The sequence below is a fragment of the Danio aesculapii genome, chromosome 20 (genome assembly GCF_903798145.1).
Source record: "Danio aesculapii chromosome 20, fDanAes4.1, whole genome shotgun sequence".
Lineage (NCBI taxonomy): Eukaryota > Metazoa > Chordata > Actinopteri > Cypriniformes > Danionidae > Danio > Danio aesculapii.
The window spans coordinates 3005498-3025497 of NC_079454.1; the positions used below are offsets into that span (position 1 = coordinate 3005498).

General features: G+C 39.7%; 1 protein-coding gene across 1 annotated transcript in view; it reads right to left on the reverse strand.

Moving 5' to 3' along the window:
- The window catches only part of lama2 (laminin, alpha 2), a 326666-nt gene that overhangs the window by 259227 nt on the left and 47439 nt on the right, over positions 1-20000 (reverse strand). Inside the window, 2 exon segments of the mRNA XM_056480993.1 lie at positions 1366-1478; positions 10948-11118. Of these exon segments, the coding sequence (XP_056336968.1) occupies positions 1366-1478; positions 10948-11118 (284 nt within the window).

Genomic DNA, 20000 nt, shown 5'->3' on the forward strand with positions numbered 1-20000 from the left:
ACATACAAAATGCACGCACACACACAAACACGCATGCGCACACACACACACAAACAAATGCACACACATGCACAGACATACACACATATGCACACACACATACAAGGTAGCGAGGCATACATGGTCTAGAACACTAGTCTTAAGACATTTAGCAAGGTAGCCAAGACGCACATAGTCTAGAACAATAGTCTTAAGACATTCAGCAAGGTAGCCAAGGCATAGATAGTCTAGAACACTAGACTATAAGACATTTAGCAAGGTAGCCAAGGCACACATAGTCTAGAACACTAGTCTTAAGACATTCGGCATGGTAGCCAAGGCACACATAGTCTAGAACACTAGTCTTAAGACATTCAGTAAGGTAGCCAAGGCATAGATAGTCTAGAACACTAGACTATAATACATTTAGCAAGGTAGTCATGGCATAGATAGTCTAGAACACTAGACTATAAGACATTCGGCAAGGTAGCCAAGGCACACATAGTCTAGAACACTAGTCTTAAGACATTCAGTAAGGTAGCCAAGGCATAGATAGTCTAGAACACTAGACTATAATACATTTAGCAAGGTAGCCATGGCATAGATAGTCTAGAACACTAGACTATAAGACATTCGGCAAGGTAGCCAAGGCACACATAGTCTAGAACACTAGTCTTAAGACATTCAGCAAGGTAGCCAAGTCATAGATAGTCTAGAACACTAGTCTTAAGACATTCAGCAAGGTAGCCAAGGCATAGATAGTCTAGAACACTAGTCTTAAGACATTCGGCAAGGTAGCCAAGGCACACATAGTCTAGAACACTAGTCTTAAGACATTCAGTAAGGTAGCCAAGGCACACATAGTCCAGAACACTAGTCTTAAGCCATTTAGCAAGGTAGCCAAGGCATAGATAGTCTAGAACACTAGGCTATAAGATATTTAGCAAGGTAGCCAGGGCACACATAGTCAAGAACACTAGTCTTAAGACATTTAGTAAGGTAGTCAAGGCACACATAGTCTAGAACACTAGTCTTCAGACATTCAGCAAGATAGCCCAGACACACGTAGTCTAGTAAACTAGAGTTACGCCATTCGGCAAGGTAGCCCAGGCACACATAGCCTACAAAACTAGAGTTAAGCCATTCTGCGAGGGAACCCAGACACACATAGTCTAGAACACTAGTCTTAAGACATTCAGCAAGGTAGCCCAGGCACACATAGCCTAGAAAACTAGGGTTAAGCCATTCTGCGTGGTAACCCAGACACACATAATCCAGTACACTAAGTTTAAGTCCTTTGGCAAGGTATCCCAGAGCTTTAAAAATATACAAGATGGTCAGTCTGTTGGTGTGAATAAGCCCACTGCAGGGTTTTTGTGGTTTTACCTGCTGCAGGTCCAGAGTTACAGTGACATGATGCAAGTCCATCCCGTTCATGATGCTTGGGCTCTGCCACCATCTGTTTGTGCCATCGATGGCGAACTCAATAGGATGCCGCTCTACACACACAAAAGGCACAGTCAGCAGAAAGCACACCTCCTTCAGCTTGTTTTATGTGCTTTTCATCTTGAATTTATAGGATAGAGAAGATTAGCTGGAAAAGTGGGTGTGATCAAGATGTGATAAAGGCTATGGTTCATATAGCATTTGCAGGGGTGTAAATTTCACCTAAACGTTAGCAGGGACAACAACAATAAAACTTCTCAAGATTATTTAGGGAACATAAAAAATACTGTTAAATTGTACTTGTAAGAATATGTTCACACAGAGACAAGCCTTATTTCTATTGGTGTAAAAGGGAGACATGGCTTTTATTCACTGAGATTTTTATTTTCTGATTCAGTGTAAAAGCAGACTAAACTGAACATGAGTGTTCTTCAAGTTGTTGTAGACATGCCACGATATCGCTTTTGTCCATTGTACACATAACTATCTGTCAAGCAGGTAACGCTCCTGCAAAAGTTCTGTGATGAAACACTAGGGATGTGCAGGCTAACAAGTCCTATCCACACTTCCTTATAGCTTAGCTAGGGAGGGATTGTGTTTGAGATTGTGGCAGATTTGCTTTTGTTTATTCATCTGTTCAAGTGGACAGTGGAGGTGGAGCACTGTGTGATTGTGAAATGAGGCAGGATCCACAATCTATTTTCACCCATCCCAGTTCCTTTGAACATGTTGACAAGGTAGCCCAGGCTCACATAGTCTAGTACACTAGAGTTGAGCCATTCGGCAAGGTAGCCCAGGCACATATAGTCTTGTACACTATAGTTTCGCCATTCGGCAAGGTAGCCCAGGCTTACATAGTCTAGTACACTAGAGTTAAGTCATTCGGCAAGGTAGCCCAGGCACATATAGTCTTGTACACTATAGTTATGCCATTCGGCAAGGTAGCCCAGGCACACATAGTCTAGTACACTAGAGTTAAGCCAGTCGGCAGGGTAGCCCAGGCACATATAGTCTAGTACACTAGAGTTAAGCCATTTGACAAGGTAGCCCAGGCACATATAGCCTTGTACACTATAGTTTCGCCATTCGGCAAGGTAGCCCAGGCTTACATAGTCTAATACACTAGAGTTAAGCCATTCAGCAAGGTAGCCCAGGCACATATAGTCTTGTACACTATAGTTATGCCATTCGGCAAGGTAGCCCAGGCACATATAGTCTTTTACACTATATTTATGCCATTCGGCAAGGTAGCCCAGGCACACATAGTCTAGTACACTAGAGTTAAGCCATTCGGCAAGGTAGCCCAGGCACATATAGTCTTGTACACTATATTTATGCCATTCGGCAAGGTAGCCAAGGCACATATAATCTTGTACACTATAGTTATGCCATTCGGCAAGGTAGCCCAGGCACACATAGTCTAGTACACTAGAGTTAAGCCAGTCGGCAAGGTAGCCCAGGCACATATAGTCTAGTACACTAGAGTTAAGCCATTTGACAAGGTAGCCCAGGCACATATAGCCTTGTACACTATAGTTTCGCCATTCGGCAAGGTAGCCCATGCACATATAGTCTTGTACACTATAGTTATGCCATTCGGCAAGGTAGCCCAGGCACACATAGTCTTGTACAATATCGTTATGCCATTCGGCAAGGTAGCCCATGCACATATAGTCTTGTACACTATAGTTATGCCATTCGACAAGGTAGCCCAGGCTCACATAGTATAGTACACTAGTGTTAAGCCATTCAGCAAGGAAGCCCAGACACACATAGTCTAGTACACTACAGTTAAGTCATTCGGCAAGGTAGCCCAGCACACAGTCTAGTACACTTAAGTGTAAGGATATTCAGCATTTGAGTATTTTTATTTTACAGCTATTCATGTTGCAGACCTAATGTTAGATAACTTAATTAGTTGTTAAATAATTAAAAGTTTAATCATTAAAAAAATATTTTAGTTACCCCTGTTAAGAAAATATGTGTCAGATACTGTGATTTGGTTGAACGTGATGCCTGTTAAATTTGATTTCTTCATTGAAAGTAGTGGTTGTAAACATAAAAGTTATGCTATCTGTAAACATAACGCTAATAACCTGGCATGAAATATAAACCTCTCTTCCATGGCTTATATACAGTGTTTTAAAGATGTTCAAGCATGCCGATCAAGAAAACATCATATTGAAGTCATCTCTGTAAATCGCTAATGATGCAATCACACTTGTCTAAATTGAACTCTGTGAGACGGTCGCTGTGAAAATTAATAAATCACAGCGTCTGATGCAGAAGAGCTCATCAAATGATCTACTCCAGAAGAGACCCATCATGAAAATAGCAGATCCGTCTGCTGACTGACTCAAATATAACCGTCTTTCTGCCAAAAAATCTGCCTTTAAGAGTAGTTAGCGCTCTCCTATTTGAATGTAAGCTTAATTTCATTTGAATAAGTGGTGCTTTCGGACTGCTGAGGAGCATCAAGCTCTTTTTTATCAGCAGAGATCCTGTGAGATTTGATTCCTCCTGGCTTGAGTCCTTCAGAAAAGCAGCAGAACATCTCGTGTTAAACCACGATGGCGCCTAATAACCTGTCTCTGCCAGCTTTTACCTTCGCCGGCTGAATAAAAAGGCGTCTTTTGAAATAAAGCGATCTGCTCTAATGAGGGATGAGTTTTATAAGCGCTCAAATACTCAAAGTGTATTAAAGCAAACTATACGAGTCCTAAACTCCAATCCTTCTTTACAGGCGGATTCTTAATCAAGCAAAGATGATTAAAGTTGTCCACTTAATCATTTATTTGACTGCATATATTCTTTGCTAATTCATGAGCGAGATCTAGGTTTCATTTAAAAGAACTCCCCCGCTGGTTAAGTCACATCGCTCTCTCTCTTTCTCTAATTTTCTCTAATTACATGTTATATTAATCACTCTCTGGCTCGGAGTGTGTGGGTGACTCTCGGGTGCAGTGCTCTGTGTCTGTGCGTGTGTGACTCATTAATGTGTGTGTGTGTGTGTGTCGCTCCGCTGTTGACAGCTAAACTCAAGTGTCTCAGCACCCATGCTTTATTAAGACCTTTGAAATGACTTGTACACATTAAAAATAAATAAAACGCTCAACACCTGAAGGAGCTGCTTTGATGAAAGTGTCTGAATCTCACACGCAAAACATCTTAGGCTCATATTCAACCTCAAACATCCAATCAGAAAGTGACCCAGTAATGAAAATCTCTCTATAATAGATGCTGGGTTCATTTTAACCTAACGTTGGGTCAAATATGGACAAACCCAACCACTGGGTTAAAATTGTAATACAATTGAAACTCATAATCCAGTATTGGGTTTGACCATATTTGGTAACCTTGCAGCAAGTTTACGTTTACAATAATTTTATGTTGTCAACTTTTTTTGTGTAACTTTAACACAACAGTCAAGTTCATCCATATTTTACCAAAAAAATGGGTTAAAAATGACCCAGTTTTTTACTCAAGTAATAACTTTTTAATGTTCTAAACTGATAAATTAAAAAATAAGAGAATTTTAAAATATTTGTAATTATCAAATGGAAACAGAATTATACAATATTTATTAATTTTATGTAGTTTACCTTTGTGTTATTTAACACCAGGGCATTAAATAACACCAGTGTTATTTAACATTTGGGCTATTTTAACCCAAATTGGGGAAAAAAGTATGAACTCAAAAATTGGGTTAAAATGTAATTTAATTGAAAGTATTAATTCAACACTGGGCTCGTCTATATTTGACCCAACGCTGGGTTATGACAACCCTGAATTTTGTAGTGCAACCACAAATTTAAATGTTTTAACCTTTTTAAACGTATAACTTTAACACAACAGTTGGGTTTATGTTTATCCATACGTTGGCCAAAAAATTGTTAAAATAACCCAGCCTTTTACTTTATTTTATTTGCTTCAAATACATAATCCAATATTTATAAATTTCATTTAGTTTACCCTGGTGTTCCATACAATCAAAGAAATGCTGGGTTATTTAAACCCAAACTGGGAACCAAAAAAAGTGGAACAACCTAACCACTGGATTAAATGTGGTCCTATAATTTTAATTAAAAAAAGTAACCCAGCAGTTCTTTTTATCCATATTTGACCCAAATCCTGGTTACGACAGCCCAGCATTTTTTAGAGCACAACCACAAATTGAAATTTTGACTTTAACACAAAAGTTGGGTTTATTAATATTTTACCAAAAAATGGGTTAAAATAACCCAGCTTTTTACTCATCTAATAACATTTTAATGTTTTAAGCTCAAGTGAATTTACGTTTTTTAAAACATTAAATGCAACAGAATATATAATATACTGTTATTTAAATGCCTTCAATTACATAAAACAATATTCATTTATTTAATATAGTTTACCCTGGTGTTCCAAACATTCTGCAAAATGCTGGGTTATTTAAATCCAAACTGGGGGGAAAATATGGATAAACCCCAAAATTGGGTTAAAATATAATTTAATTGAAACTTAATCTAACATTGGGTTTGACCATATTTGACCCAACACTGGGTTACGACAACCCAGCATTTTTTAGAGTGCAACCACAAATTTGAATGCTTTAACCTTATTAAATGTATAACTTTAACACAACATTCGGGTTTATTCCTATTTTACCAAAAAATGGGTTAAAGTAGCTTAACTTGTTAATGTTCTAATCTGCTAAATCCAAAACATTTTAAGTGAATTTAACATATTTTTATGTAATATAATTTTATGTAATTTACTTCAAACACATAACATGATACAATATTTAATATAGTTTACGCCTGGTTTTCCAAACACTCTGTGAAATGCTGGGTTATTTAAACCCAAATTAGGGAAAAAAATATGGACAAACCCAAACATGGGGTTAAAAATGTAGTTTAATTGAAACTATTAATCTGGGTTTCTCAATTTTGACCCAATGCTGGGTTACGACAACCCAGCTTTTTTAGAGTTTTAAGCACAAATTTAAATGTTTTAACCTTATTAAATTTACAACTTTAACACAACAGTCGGGTTTATCCATATTTTACCAAAAATTGGGTTCAAATAACCCAGCTTTTTTTTAAACTGCTAAATAAAAAAGTTAATTTAAAACATTTTTACATTAAATGGAACAGAATTTCTAATATATTTTTATTTAAATGACTTTAAATACAAAACATGATACAATATTTATTAATTTAATAGTTACCCTGGTGTTCCAAACACTCTAAGAAATGCTGGGTTATTTAACCCAAATTGGGGATAAAGTATGGACAAACCCAAACATTGGGTTAAAAATGACAATGTACTTAAATTGAAACTATTAATCCAACATTGTGTTTGTCCAAATTTGACCCAGTGCTGAGTTAGGACAACCCAGCATTTTTCAGATTGCAACCATAAATCGAAATGTTTTAACTTAATTACATTTAGAACTTTAACACAACAGTTGGGTTTATCCATATTTCACAAAAAAAAAGGGTTAAAGTAACCCAGCTTGTTAATGTTAATTGGCCGTAGTGTGTGTGTGTGTGTGTGTGTGTGTGTGTGTGTGTGTATGTGTGAGAGAGAGAGAATGAGAGTGTATGGGTGTTTCCCAGTTCTGGGTTGCAGCTGAAAAGGCATCTGCTGTGTAAAACATATGCTGGATAAGTTGATCGTTCATTCTGCTGTGGCAATCCCTGATAAATAAAGTACTGGGCTGAAGGAAAATGAATTAGGTAAAGTATGGACAAACTGAAATATTGGGTTAAATTTGGTCCTAATGATTTAATAACAAAAACAACAGTAGTTAAGTGTGTATTACACCCAGAATTTGAAATAACCAAGCAATTTTTTGAGTGTAAAAACTAAATAAATAAATAAATAAATAAATAAATAAATAAATAAATAAATAAACAGGGCGATGCAGTGGTGCAGTAGGTATTGTTGTCGCCTCACAGCAAGAAGGTCGCTGGTTCGAGCCTCGGCTGGGTCAGTTGGTGTTTCTGTGTGGGGTTTGCATGTTCTCCCTGCATTCGCGTGGGTTTCCTCCAGGTGCTCCAGTTTCCCCCACAGTCCAAAGATAGTGTGTATGAGTATGTATGATGTGTGTATGATGTGTATCAAGTGTATGAGTGTGAGTGAGTGTATATGGATGTTTCCCAGAGATGGGTTGCGGCTGGAAGGGCATCCGCTGCGTAAAACATGTGCTGGATAAGTTGGCGGTTCATTCCGCTGTGGTGACCCCAAATTAATAAAGGGACTAAGCCGAAAAGAAAATGAATGAATGAAAGATAAATAAATAAATAAATAAATAAATAAATGAATAAATAAATAAATAAATTTCAAGAGTTCACACTTCGCTGATAATCAATAAAGCGTATTTGGCATGCTGTCCCGGGAGAGAGCCCTGAGCTCGTAATATCCTCGAGCCCGGGGCTCCCTCCGGTTAGAAGGGCGAGAGGGGAGTTCGAGCTCAGGTAGGTCTCGAGAACTCCCCTGTTTGTCGCCGCGTGAGAAGTGTAAACTAGGGTTGTTTTCGGTGATAATTTGGTTTAATCTATTGCTATGGTATATGTTTTTGGACGGTGGGAGGAAACCGGGGACCCGGGGGAAACCCACGCGAACACGGGGAGAACATGTAAACTCCGCACAGAAACACCAACCAGCCTGATAGAAGGTTGGACCAGCGGTGTTCTTGCTGTGAGGCAACAGTGCTAGCCACTGGGCCACCGTGTCGCCCTATCAGAAAAAAGAGGGAGGAAGTTGGGGTGGAAGGAGGGGGAAGCTTCAAGACGAAGATAACTGGAGTGGAAAACTCTGGTTATTTATAATACTTCCGTAATTATCTGATGGGTCACATTACGGAGCTAATGAGGAGCCAGCCGTGTTGATCATAAGCACGTGATCCTCTCGAAATGAGTTTATAAATAAACCACACTTCAAGAGTTCACACTTAGCTGATAATCAATAAAGCGTATTTGGCATGCTGTCCCGGGAGAGAGCCCTGAGCTCGTAATATCCTCGAGCCCGGGGCTCCCTCCGGTTAGAAGGGCGAGAGGGGAGTTCGAGCTCAGGTAGGTCTCGAGAACTCCCCGAAAAAGCTTTAAAGCTCGGGACAGCAGCCGCGTATTGAAGTGCCCCCCAAAAGGCGAGAGGTCAGCGCCATATCCGGCTGCTGGATATGAATTGAAGGGAGATGTAGCTGTTGTAGCGTGATGTAGCTGTTGTAGCGTGCTCTTAGGAGCGGCTGGGTCAGGTTGCCTAGCAGAAGGACGGAGAGTAGCAGAGGGACTTGAGCTGAATTCTCAGGGAGAGCGGGGCTCTGGCTGGAGTTGTTGTTTGTTTGTTTGTTTTGTTTGTTTGTTTGTTTGTTTGTTTGTTTGTTCTTCCGTCTCGATGGGTTAAATGGTGCGATGCTGGAGCGTTTTGTAGCGGGAAGCGAGCTTCAAGACGAAGATAACTGGAGTGGAAAACTCTGGTTATTTATAATACTTCCGTAATTATCTGATGGGTCACATTACGGAGCTAATGAGGAGCCAGCCGTGTTGATCATAAGCATGTGATCCTCTCGAAATGAGTTTATAAATAAACCACACAAAATGGAAAATATTCCAATTTAAATTCAAACTTTTGGTAAAAACTAATATCTGATGATAATATTAATAGCACAATAACACTGCTTGGTAATAGTTTTCCCTCTCAATTCTGATTCTCATTCTCATACACATGTTGATCACACCTATCATGAGAATCGCACAAGAACACACTCGTCTACATTATAATACCTGCAGACCCTCAGAAATCATTGCTCCAAAACACTCTGAAAATGACTTAAATTTACGCAGCGCTGACTGTCAGACAGCGGCAAATTACTGAGACTGACAACAACATCGGCAACAGGATGTGATGTCACGCTCTAGGGCTTCTGTATTTAATGAATAATAAATCACAAATAATACGAAACTTAAAATATTAACATACACCATCTGCTCTAATTTCCAGCAGCACTGCGAAGCTTTGAAGAGTGTATCTTCTGTTTGGAGCCGAGCGGTCAATCTGTGACATTTACACTCATTCCTCTGCTAGTCAAACATCTTTATTTATTTATTTACTTCTCATCTGAACCGTATATATTTGCTCAAATCCACAGATGCCTCACTGAAGATGATTTGCATGTATAAATAAATGCTCAAATGTCTATGTGTGTGTGTGTGTGTGTGTGTGCGTGTGTGTGTGTGTGTGTGTGTGTGTGATATCACGAGAGACAATGATGATACTTTCTTTGTTATAAATTACTAATAGTCTGCACTACTTTCAACAACTATTCATTGTTTATTCTGAGAACTACACTACCTGATAAAAGTCTTGTCGTGGATCCCGGCTGTAAGAGCAACAAATAATAACTCGTCTTCTAGTTGATCATTTGGAAAAGTGTCAGAAGGTGGATTTTCCCCATGAATCATCTGTTGAACTGCATCCCAATCATCACTAATACTGCAGAAGACCTACTGGAACCCACATGGAGCCAAGATTCTCATAGAAATCAGTCAAGTTTGGTGAAGGAAAAATCATGGTTTGGGGTTACATTGGGTATGGGGGCGTGTGAGAGATCTGCAGAGTGGATGATCAACATCAACAGCCTGAGGTATCAAGACATTTGTGCTGCCCATTACATTACAAACCACAGGAGAGGGCAAATTCTCCAGCAGGATAGCGCTCCTTCACATACTTCAGCCTCCACATCAAAGCTCCTGAACGCAAAAAAGGTCAAGGTGCTGCAGGATTGGCCAGCCCAGTCACCAGACATGAACTTTATTGAGCATGTCTGGGGTAAGATGGAGGAGGAGGCATTTAGGATGAATGTAAAGAATCTCGATGAACTCTTCCACATTTTAAGCTATTAATACTGCCTTTATTTCCGTTTTTTGGTATGAGATTGCAGAAGAATTGTTTGACTAGAATGTACAGTTTTTTTTTACCATCAATACTGATCTTTTTTAGTCATTCGGCAGAACTACAGTTCGAACATCCAGGTTTCTTGACTAACCGCATCTGTTTAATGTTTATTTTGTGTTGTCACTTGTCACTTTATGTACACTGGAAGCTTCTGTAGCCAAAAGAAATTCCTTGTGTGTGTGAAGCACACTTGGCAATAAAACTGATTCTGATTCTGATTCTAATAGCATAATGCAAATCTTGCATTCATGCTAACAAACAAATGATCAAGAGGAACATATGCAATTCTAATATATATAATATGAATTGATGTTTACTTTAAACCTATGAAAAATATAGATGTATATATTGTTCACTTATAATGATTAAAATAAAATAAAAAATTGTCAAATAATTTTGTGGCTAAAAAGTATCGGTTCAGGCACCGTTTTGGTCCCGTAATAACCGCAAACGATACCCAACCCTAATCATTAAGTGAAGTTTATTTATAAACTAATTTCGAGAGGATCAATGAGGGTTGTGTTTAGGGGTGGAGGTATGGTAATAAGCTTTATTTTTACTGTATAAACTAGTAAAAATTACCGTAATCATTATCACTCTTCAGGTTGCAGGTCCTACACTGAGGGTTCTTGACGGGTCGTCCTGGCACGTGCTCCACTAGTTTGCAGTACATCTCTGGGCCTGTTTCTCCACATGTGGCGTTGGTCTTGATCTCTGCCATGGAGGCCAGATTCAGCACAGCTGGGAAAAGACCTGCACGCACACACACACACACATATATGGTTAGCTGTTTACCAAGACAGAGCTTCAACAGATGAAACAGGAAAAAACAGCACTGGCAGACACACAAACAGATGAAATTTAGACTTAATAGTTTCATGATAGCTGAATCTGAATGTATGAGAATAAAATAGGCATAGTGGGGGTCTTAAGTTAACATGTTCAAGACAAAATGTCCCTAAATACACTTACAAACATCATTATTTTAGAGATAACTTCATTTAATTTGTGTTATCATTTACAATGTTTTGTGCAAAATGTACGCGCAATTCTTTAATCACATATATTAATCAATAAATTATTTTTGTGTGCATTAAAAGTTTAAAATAAGATTACTGATTAAAGCGAAACACGCTAAAATGATTCACAGGGAAAGTCTGATTAGAACAAACCCAGAATGTGTTGAAACAAAAGGATCATTTCAGTAACGAGAGACATGAAAGCGGCTCTAATTCAAAGATTTAACGCGTCTTGTTTCAAAACTTCCCTGTCATCAAACGCATCCTTCATCAAAACAGCACAGCAGAGGTTGATCTGAAACTAGAGCTGATCCTGCATGCTTTGTGCTTTTCCTCACTTCTGTAATTAAAGCTCTTCTCGTGATTTCCCAGGATTCACATAGACAGATATATATGGAGCAACATCTTCAGATCCTCTTCAGAGAGTCTGTATTATACATCGCTCAGAATTGTTCATGCAGTTTAAAGAATTAATGCGCCTGGACATTATATTTTAGTAACACTTTAGTTTAAGTAATACTGTAAGTCGCATTATTTACTACTGGCTCATACCTGCCTATTATTAAAATATCATCTGTTTATTAGCCTACTACCTTACTATTATTAAGCAGCTAATTAGTAGTTTATTAAGTGAAAAGTCCTAGTTAATGGTTTGTTAGTAGTGTGAATTGTACACTAAAATAAAGTGTAACCAATAATCATCAGCACAACTGATATCGACTTGACATGAGCTGTTATTTTTTGGATTGTGAATTCACCGTTGTTGTGATCCACATTCCGTTTGCTCGGGCTCTTGAATTCGGGTAGTCTGTTTGCAAAGTTTATCTTAGTAAGTCATAAGGGGTCTTAAATATTATGTGCTTACATTAAAAGTGCAGTATGTAAATTTGACACCCAGTGGTTGAACTAGGTATTGCACTCCTGGTTCAAAGCGCACGCAGGTTGCCAGATTGATGACACCAACAGGAATGTGCCTGACTATCGAGAATAAAGGCTGATTTAAGTCGTGTTCTAAATAAAAGCAGCGGCACACGATAGAAGGAATATTTTCCTTATTAAAAAGAGCTTTAGTCCTAACAACACCTGAAATATATCTTTTAGAAACGGCTTTCTCGCAGCTGAACAACAGAAAACTGATTATGATCAGCTCAGGTACAGCTCATGTGCTTTATTCAGTGTTATATGCTAATAATGTGAGTTTGAATGCCATTTTACATTACATTTATTGCCAAACCAACACAAATCAGTGATTCAGCATCTACATTTAATAATATTAAAGAGGTTTAATATGTATTCATTAGATTATAAACATTACCATTTTGTTGGAGTGCAGTGAGTGCACTATTCTGTGCTTCTGAATGGCTGTATTTACATTTCTGTCATGTCATGCTTCGAGAGCCTTCCTGATTTTTTGTAATCAAAAACTAACCTAAGATTAAAGCCATTGGTCCAAACATAAATAAATTAATGCTATCAACAAACTATTACTTTTTAAACTACTAATTAGCTGCTTATTAAAAGTGAGTAAGGTAGTACACTGTAAAAAATGCTGGGTTCCACACAACTCCTTCATGTTGTCCCAACACAAATCGATTAAGTTAACTTAATAGTTTTTTTACAAATTCAAGTGGATTAAACATAAAACAATTGAGTTGTCCTTCCAAAAACTCAAGAATTGTGTTGATTCAGCTTATTTTAAATGCAGCGGGGAAAATAAGTATTGAACACGTCACACTTTTTCTCAAAAAACATATTTCTAAAGGTGCCGTTGACTTTAAATAAGCTGGAAAATTATCTACAATATGTTAGCTTAAACCTCTTTTCAGGAATCAAAACGGGGAAGACTAAATAGATAGAATGAATAAATGTAATCATCAGTAAATGCACTGCAGGTTTCAGACATTGAAAGTCAATGCCATGCTCATTTTCAGCTTATGGTATATAGTGCTTTAAAGCAGCTCCCGGTAAATAAACCAAGCTGCTCTGAGATGCTGGAAAACAGTATACATCATTCAGTATTCATGTCAATTTACAATCCAGCCCTATTGCCAGTCATCTCAAATCCATATATGCAAAGAAAACAAATCTAATTAGTTTACAAATGAAGTTATGTGTAATAAAATGAAATGACGCAGGACAAAAGTGTTGAACACATGAAGAAAGGGAGGTGCAGAAAGGCAGTGAAAGCCAAGTCAGCAGCTGAAATCTCTCAGTAGTTCTTCAGGAACCCTCTGCCCTTCCTCAGTGTGAATGAACATCAGCTGCTTCACCTGACTCCAATCCAATAGGAAATACAAAATAAGGATAATATGTGATAGACGAGACCCACAGAAGCATCAAGATTTACACACTCAACTGAAGTCTGAGCAATACATGTGACTTAATTCTCCATATGAGAGGCATCTTTAAGATGCAGTCACCAAAAATGCCTAAACTTAGTCAAATAGTCAAAACTTTAGCTTATTTTTCCTTAGCTATTAAATACTAAGTAGTTTGAACAAGCAGCAAAAATCATGCTTGGACTGTAGTAGGGTTTAGATATTAGGGATGTAGAATCAACACGATTCTTGATTATGGGAGGGTAACTCAATTGTTTTATGTTCAATCCATTAAATTTGTACAAAAAACAAGAAACAAGTTAACCGAATTATGTTGGGAGAACATGAAGGAATTGCCTGGTTGTCATCAATATTGAGCTGGGGTTTCTGTAGTATAGTTATGCACTGAAAGAGCATGCACAGTCGGTCTGAATCAAAGAGCGCTTGATCTCAGGAAATCAGTCCCAGCTGCTGCTCCAGATGTGCTCTCAGACAAAACCAGGGTTCTCCTCTTCCTCACGGTCAGCCCAGCTCTCCCTGCGCTTGTTAAAGTAAATTCTCCGAATGCTACAGCTAGCTCTGCTGTTTAGTTGCAGGGATAAAGTCTTTGCGCAGCGAACACATCTGAGCTCAGCAGCTGCCTCTGGAACGTCCACAATCAAACGGGTATTACGCTCAATATGGCGCACATTTGTTAAGCATAACAAGGGGCATTTTTCCCAGGAAACCTTAACAGCTTCCAGCTTGGATGTTTTTAAACTGGAGCTTAACAAACCAATTCATCGTCTGTTTTACTGTGTGTAACGTTACTGTAAGATCCTCAGACTTTCTCTTCAGGGTTTGCTCTAACCCCTGAGTCTAAATAACTCACAGCCTTTTGTTCTTTTGAAAAAGGTTCCATAGAATTTTTTAGGTGATGGGATACATAAAAATGAAAAGAAATAATCAGCAATTATGTCATGATGGTATTTGCATTCTCAGTTTTTAATTTCCATGGTGAGAATTGTCACAATCACTAGCAATTGAATTGCAGATTGCTGGTTAACAATCACCATCACCCGGACTACAATTCTGTCACATCATGAACTACAAATCCCGTCATGCAACTCCCACACACCTGTTCCGGTTCTCTGATAATTACACACACACACAGCTGGAGGCACTCATTACACAGACTATTTATACACCACTCTTGCACACACACTTTGCTGAGTCTTTTTAACCTGTAACTCACATCTTCTTGTCTAGTCTTGTCTTGTCTTGTCTTGTCTTGTCTTGTCTTGTCTTGTCTTGTCTTGTCTTGTCTTGTTTAGCTGTGTTTAGACCCTTTGCTTTGTTTTATTGTTTCAGTTGTTTTTGCTACCTATACCGACTATTTGCCTGTGTTTGATTCTAGATTACCCTTATGTCACCATGTGTACCTGTTGACCATTGCCTGCCTGATGACAATTCTTAAATAAACTGCACATGGATCCCCAAATCTGCTGTCTAGCATCTCACTGATGTTAGAGAAGACTCAAGCAGCACATCTCATCAGGTTAAAGCAAGGTATTGATTCCCTCGAGAACCATATAAATTCTTTTCTGGGCGTTGCTAATGATACAACTGGACTGCATACTTATTGAGGGTCTTTCCAGTGAGCCCTGGACGTGGCTCTGCTGTTACCCTTCACCATAGGCAAGGTGGAGGAAACCCCTAAAAGTTTTTGGGTGGGCAGTCAACGGCAAGACACACCAGCTGCGGGGCTTGCCACTCACAAAATGGTCATTGACGCCACCAGAATCCTCTGAATTCCTCGAATGGAGGGCGCCATATCCTTCTGAATTCCCTGAATGGCGGGCGCCAGATACCTCTGAATTCCCTGAATAGCGGCACCAGATCTTTCTGAATTTCCCAAATGGTAGGCACCAGATCCCTCCGAATTCTCCAAATGGCAGGCGTCAGATCACTCTGAATCACTCGAATGGCAGGTGTCAGATCTCTCTAAATTCCCCGAATGGCGGGTGCATGATCCCTCTGAATTCCCTGAATGGTGGGTGCCAGATTCCTCTGAACTTTCCGAATGGAAGGCACCATATTGCTCTGAATTCCCTGAATGGTGGGTCCCAGATACCTCTGTTATTCCCAAATAGCAGGCACCAGATCCCTCTGAATCTCTCGTATGGCAGGCACCAGATCCCTCTGAATCTCTCGTATGGTAGGGGCCAGATTCCTCCGTATTCTCAGAATGGTGGGCGCCAGAGCCCTCTAAATCCCTCCAATGGTAGGTTTCAGATCTTTCTGAATTCCCTGAATGGCGGGCACCAGATCCTTCTGAATTTCCTGAATAGCAGACATCAGATCCCTCTGAATCCCTCCAATGACAGGTGTCAGATCTCTCTAAATTCCCCGAACGGCGGGCACCAGATCCCTCTCAATCTCTCAAATGGTGGGCGCCAGATTCTTCCGAATTCCCTGAATGGTGAACACCAGATACTCCAAAAACTTGATTTATTTAGATGGAAGTGACAAACTGTAAGATTTGGATGTTTATATCTGGATTGAATCTTCTAAATGTAATATCTGTCTAACATATTGATGCTAATGTTATTGTAATTTCAGTAGTCTTTCAAATGCCAGTTTTAATTCAACCATTCAGTTTGTCCATATTTGACCCAATGTTGGGTTAAAAAATTGAGCATTTTTTAGACTAGCATAACTATCAGTGCAAGAAGCAATGACTGTAAAAAAAGTGTTTGTGTGAGCGCAAAAGGAACCGAGCTGAAGGAAAGGACACGCTGCTCAGGGTCAGGGATCGATATCAGCGCTCATTGCTTCTTCATTCATGTCCTGATACGCCTGATCCTTCATTCAGCTTGACAAAACTAATTATTCTTTCATGCGGCGCCAGGCGTCAGGAGCAGGTCCAGAGACATGCCTTTCAAAAGATGAATTCTCCATCGCTCACTCACTGCTCTGTGCATTTCTGAACACACTGAGAACAGAGTCGAGCCGAGCTGTCGATTCAGACCTACAAATGTTTCACCTCACACCAACAAATCCCTGCTTGGAAGAAATAATGCAGACCGAGTCTACAGAAGGGAAAAACCACACCGAAAAAACAACAAATCCTCTGAATCAAAGCTGCAAACTGAAGGAATTAGCACTCCGTGATATTTATTGTGTCTGTATCATTTACGTTGTGAGGACTAAATGTCCCCAACACAATCTCACGGCAATTCGTAACTTTTTGATTTAGTGGCTAATTCGTACGAATTCGAACGATCTAATTCGTACAATTTAGTACGATTTGCTCATCCGCCAATAACGGTTGGGTTTAGGGGTGGGGTTAGGTGCCACGCCTCCTTTTTAAAATCGTACCATTTTGTACGACTGAACTCGTACGAATTCGTACGATTTAGCCACTAAACTGTCAAAACGTAAAATATTTAAGTTTTCTCGTGAGATCAGGTTGAAATGTCCCACATGTATAGCAATACCAGAACATTTTAGAGGCTATCAGCATCAGCGCTGGTCTGGCATCAACTTGTCTCTGTCAAACTGTGACCAGCAATATCCACGTGTGGTTGCATGTGTTACCGTACCGATATACAGCCTGTACAGTAGAAACATCATTACATCAATGGGAAATGTGTATGTGTGTGTACCTTGTATTTCTTACTTATAAGGGAAGACCAAATGTCCTCACAAATATAACATTACCAGTAAATGTTGACTTTGTGGGGACATTTTTTTTGCTTCCTATGAGGACAATGAAGTGTTTTGAAAATGTCCCTGCTGAAAAAATCCAGCTTAAACCAGCCTAGGCTGGTTGGCTGGTTTTAGCTGGTTGACCAGCCTGGTTTTAGAGGGGTTTTGGCCATTTCCAGGCTGGTTTCCAGCCATTTTCAGCCTGGTCTTAGCTGTTCAGGCTGGAAAAGGACCAGCTAAATCCAACTGAAACCAGCTTGACCAGCCTGGTTTAAGCTGGACATAGCTGGTTTTGGATGGTCAAGCTGGTTTTAGCTGGTCATTTTCCAGCCTGACCAGCTAAGACCAGGCTGGAAATGGCTGGAAACCAGCCTGGAAATGGCCAAAACCCCTCTAAAACCAGGCTGGTCAACCAGCTAATACCAGCCAACCAGCCTAGGCTGGTTTGAGCTGGATTTTTTCAGCAGGGGTTAAAAGTGCCGATTGTTTGCTATGAGGATTGGATTTATCGGTAGAGTTGGGGGAGGGGAGAAAAAATACAGAAATATTCAAATAAAAATGAAGAATATAAGAATATAATACAGTAGAAACATCATCACGTCAGTGGAAAGTCCCCATAAAGATAGCTGCACAAGCATGTGAGTGTGTGTGCGCGCATGTGTCTTCCTCCACACACACCTTTGTAGCTGTCATTCTGTACAAAACATTGCTATGTTTCCATGGCGACGAAACTGAACGGCACTTAAAGACGAACGACTTCCTTAATAGAGGATAATGACTCTTGTCATTTCCAATTGGACGTGCTTTTATTCCCCTTTTCCTTCCTTTTCTTCAACACTTGTTTATTATTATAAAGCGGGCTTGCACTGGTTCTGTTGGAGCCGACTCACACACACACACACACACATATCTCTCTGTTTTGATTTGATTATAAGTGCAGGACAGACGCTTTAGTGTGTAATATGAGAGATTAACAGGACATAAGCAGAGTTAAATTACCATCAGGACATCCTGTTCAGACTCTAACCACTCACTGTGTGTGTATTTGTGTGTGTGAGTTTCTGTGGGACTGTGTAGCTTTAGGTAGTGTTTGTTTATATGCTCAGTATTAAGTCTGCTTAAGCAGTCAATTCGAAAAATTGTGTACTGGAGAAGGAAGAGACGACCATTTTGTGCTCTTTAGCCCTATGTTTCTCATGGGGACAGTGTTGCCAGGGTTGTGCTTTTCCCACACAATTGGGAAGTTGCTAGAAAAAAATATGATGCTCAAGACAGTTCTGGAGGGAATAATAATAGAATAATAATAATACTGAAGCACTGTGATGACTGACGGCTGAGGACTTTTAGAAATCAGCAAAACAACATTTCAGATGTTTTACAGTGTGCTGGTAACATCTGCTGCAAACTCAATTAATGAATCCCATTTATACTCACTGGCCACTTTATTAGGTACACCTGTCCAACTGATCGTTAACGCAAATTTCTAGTCATCCAATCACATGGCAGCAACTCAATGCAATTAGGCATGTAGACATGGTTAAGACGATCTGCTGCAGTTCAAAGCGAGCATCAGAATGGGGAAGAAAGGGGATTTAAGTGACTTTGAACGTGGCATGGTTGTTGGTGCCAGACGGGCTGGTCTGAGTATTTCAGAAATTGCTGATCTACTGGGATTTTCACGCACAACCATCTCTAGGGTTCACAGAGAATGGTCTGAAAAAGAGAAAATATCCAGTGAGCGGCAGTTCTGTGGGTGCAAATGCCTTTCTGATGCCAGAGGTCAGAGGAGAATGGCCAGACTGGTTCCAGCTGATAGAAAGGAAACAGTAACTCAAATAAGCACTCGTTACAACCGAGGTCTGCAGAAGAGCATCTCTGAACACACAACACGTCCAACCTTGAGGCGGATGGGCTACAGCAGCAGAAGACCACACCGGGTGCCACTCCTGTCAGCTGAGAACAGGAAACTGAGGCTACAATTCACACAGGCTCACCAAAACTGGACAATAGAAGATTAGAGAAACATTGCCTGGTCTGATGAGTCTCCATTTCTGCTGCCACATTCAGATGGTCGGCTCAGAATTTGGCGTCAACAACATGAAAGCATGGATCCATCCTGCCTTGTATCAACAGTTCAGGCTGGTGGTGGTGGTGTAATGGTGTGGGGGATATTTTCTTGGCACACTTTGAGCTCATTAATACCAATTGAGCATCGTGCCAACACCACAGCCTACCTGAGTAGGCTGACCATGTCCATCTCTTTATCAAAATCTCAGAGGAATATTTCCAGTACCTTGTTGAATCTATGCCACGAAGGATTAAGGCAGTTCTGAAGGCAATAGGGGGTCCAACCCGGTACCAGACAGGTGTACCTAATAAAGTGGCCGGTGAGTGTTTAACTGATCATCATCTGTCAAAAATTAAATCACATGACTTTATTGAGTTTATTTGGTGAATGTGTTTTCATTGTGGTTCATCTTCACTTTTTCATATCAGCTTAAAAGTTTATCCTACTTTATGCAATACTCCAAAATGAGTCTAAAAATTGTGGATGGAAACAGATATTTAACCCAGAATGCGAACCTGACAACCCAAAGACTGCTGCAAG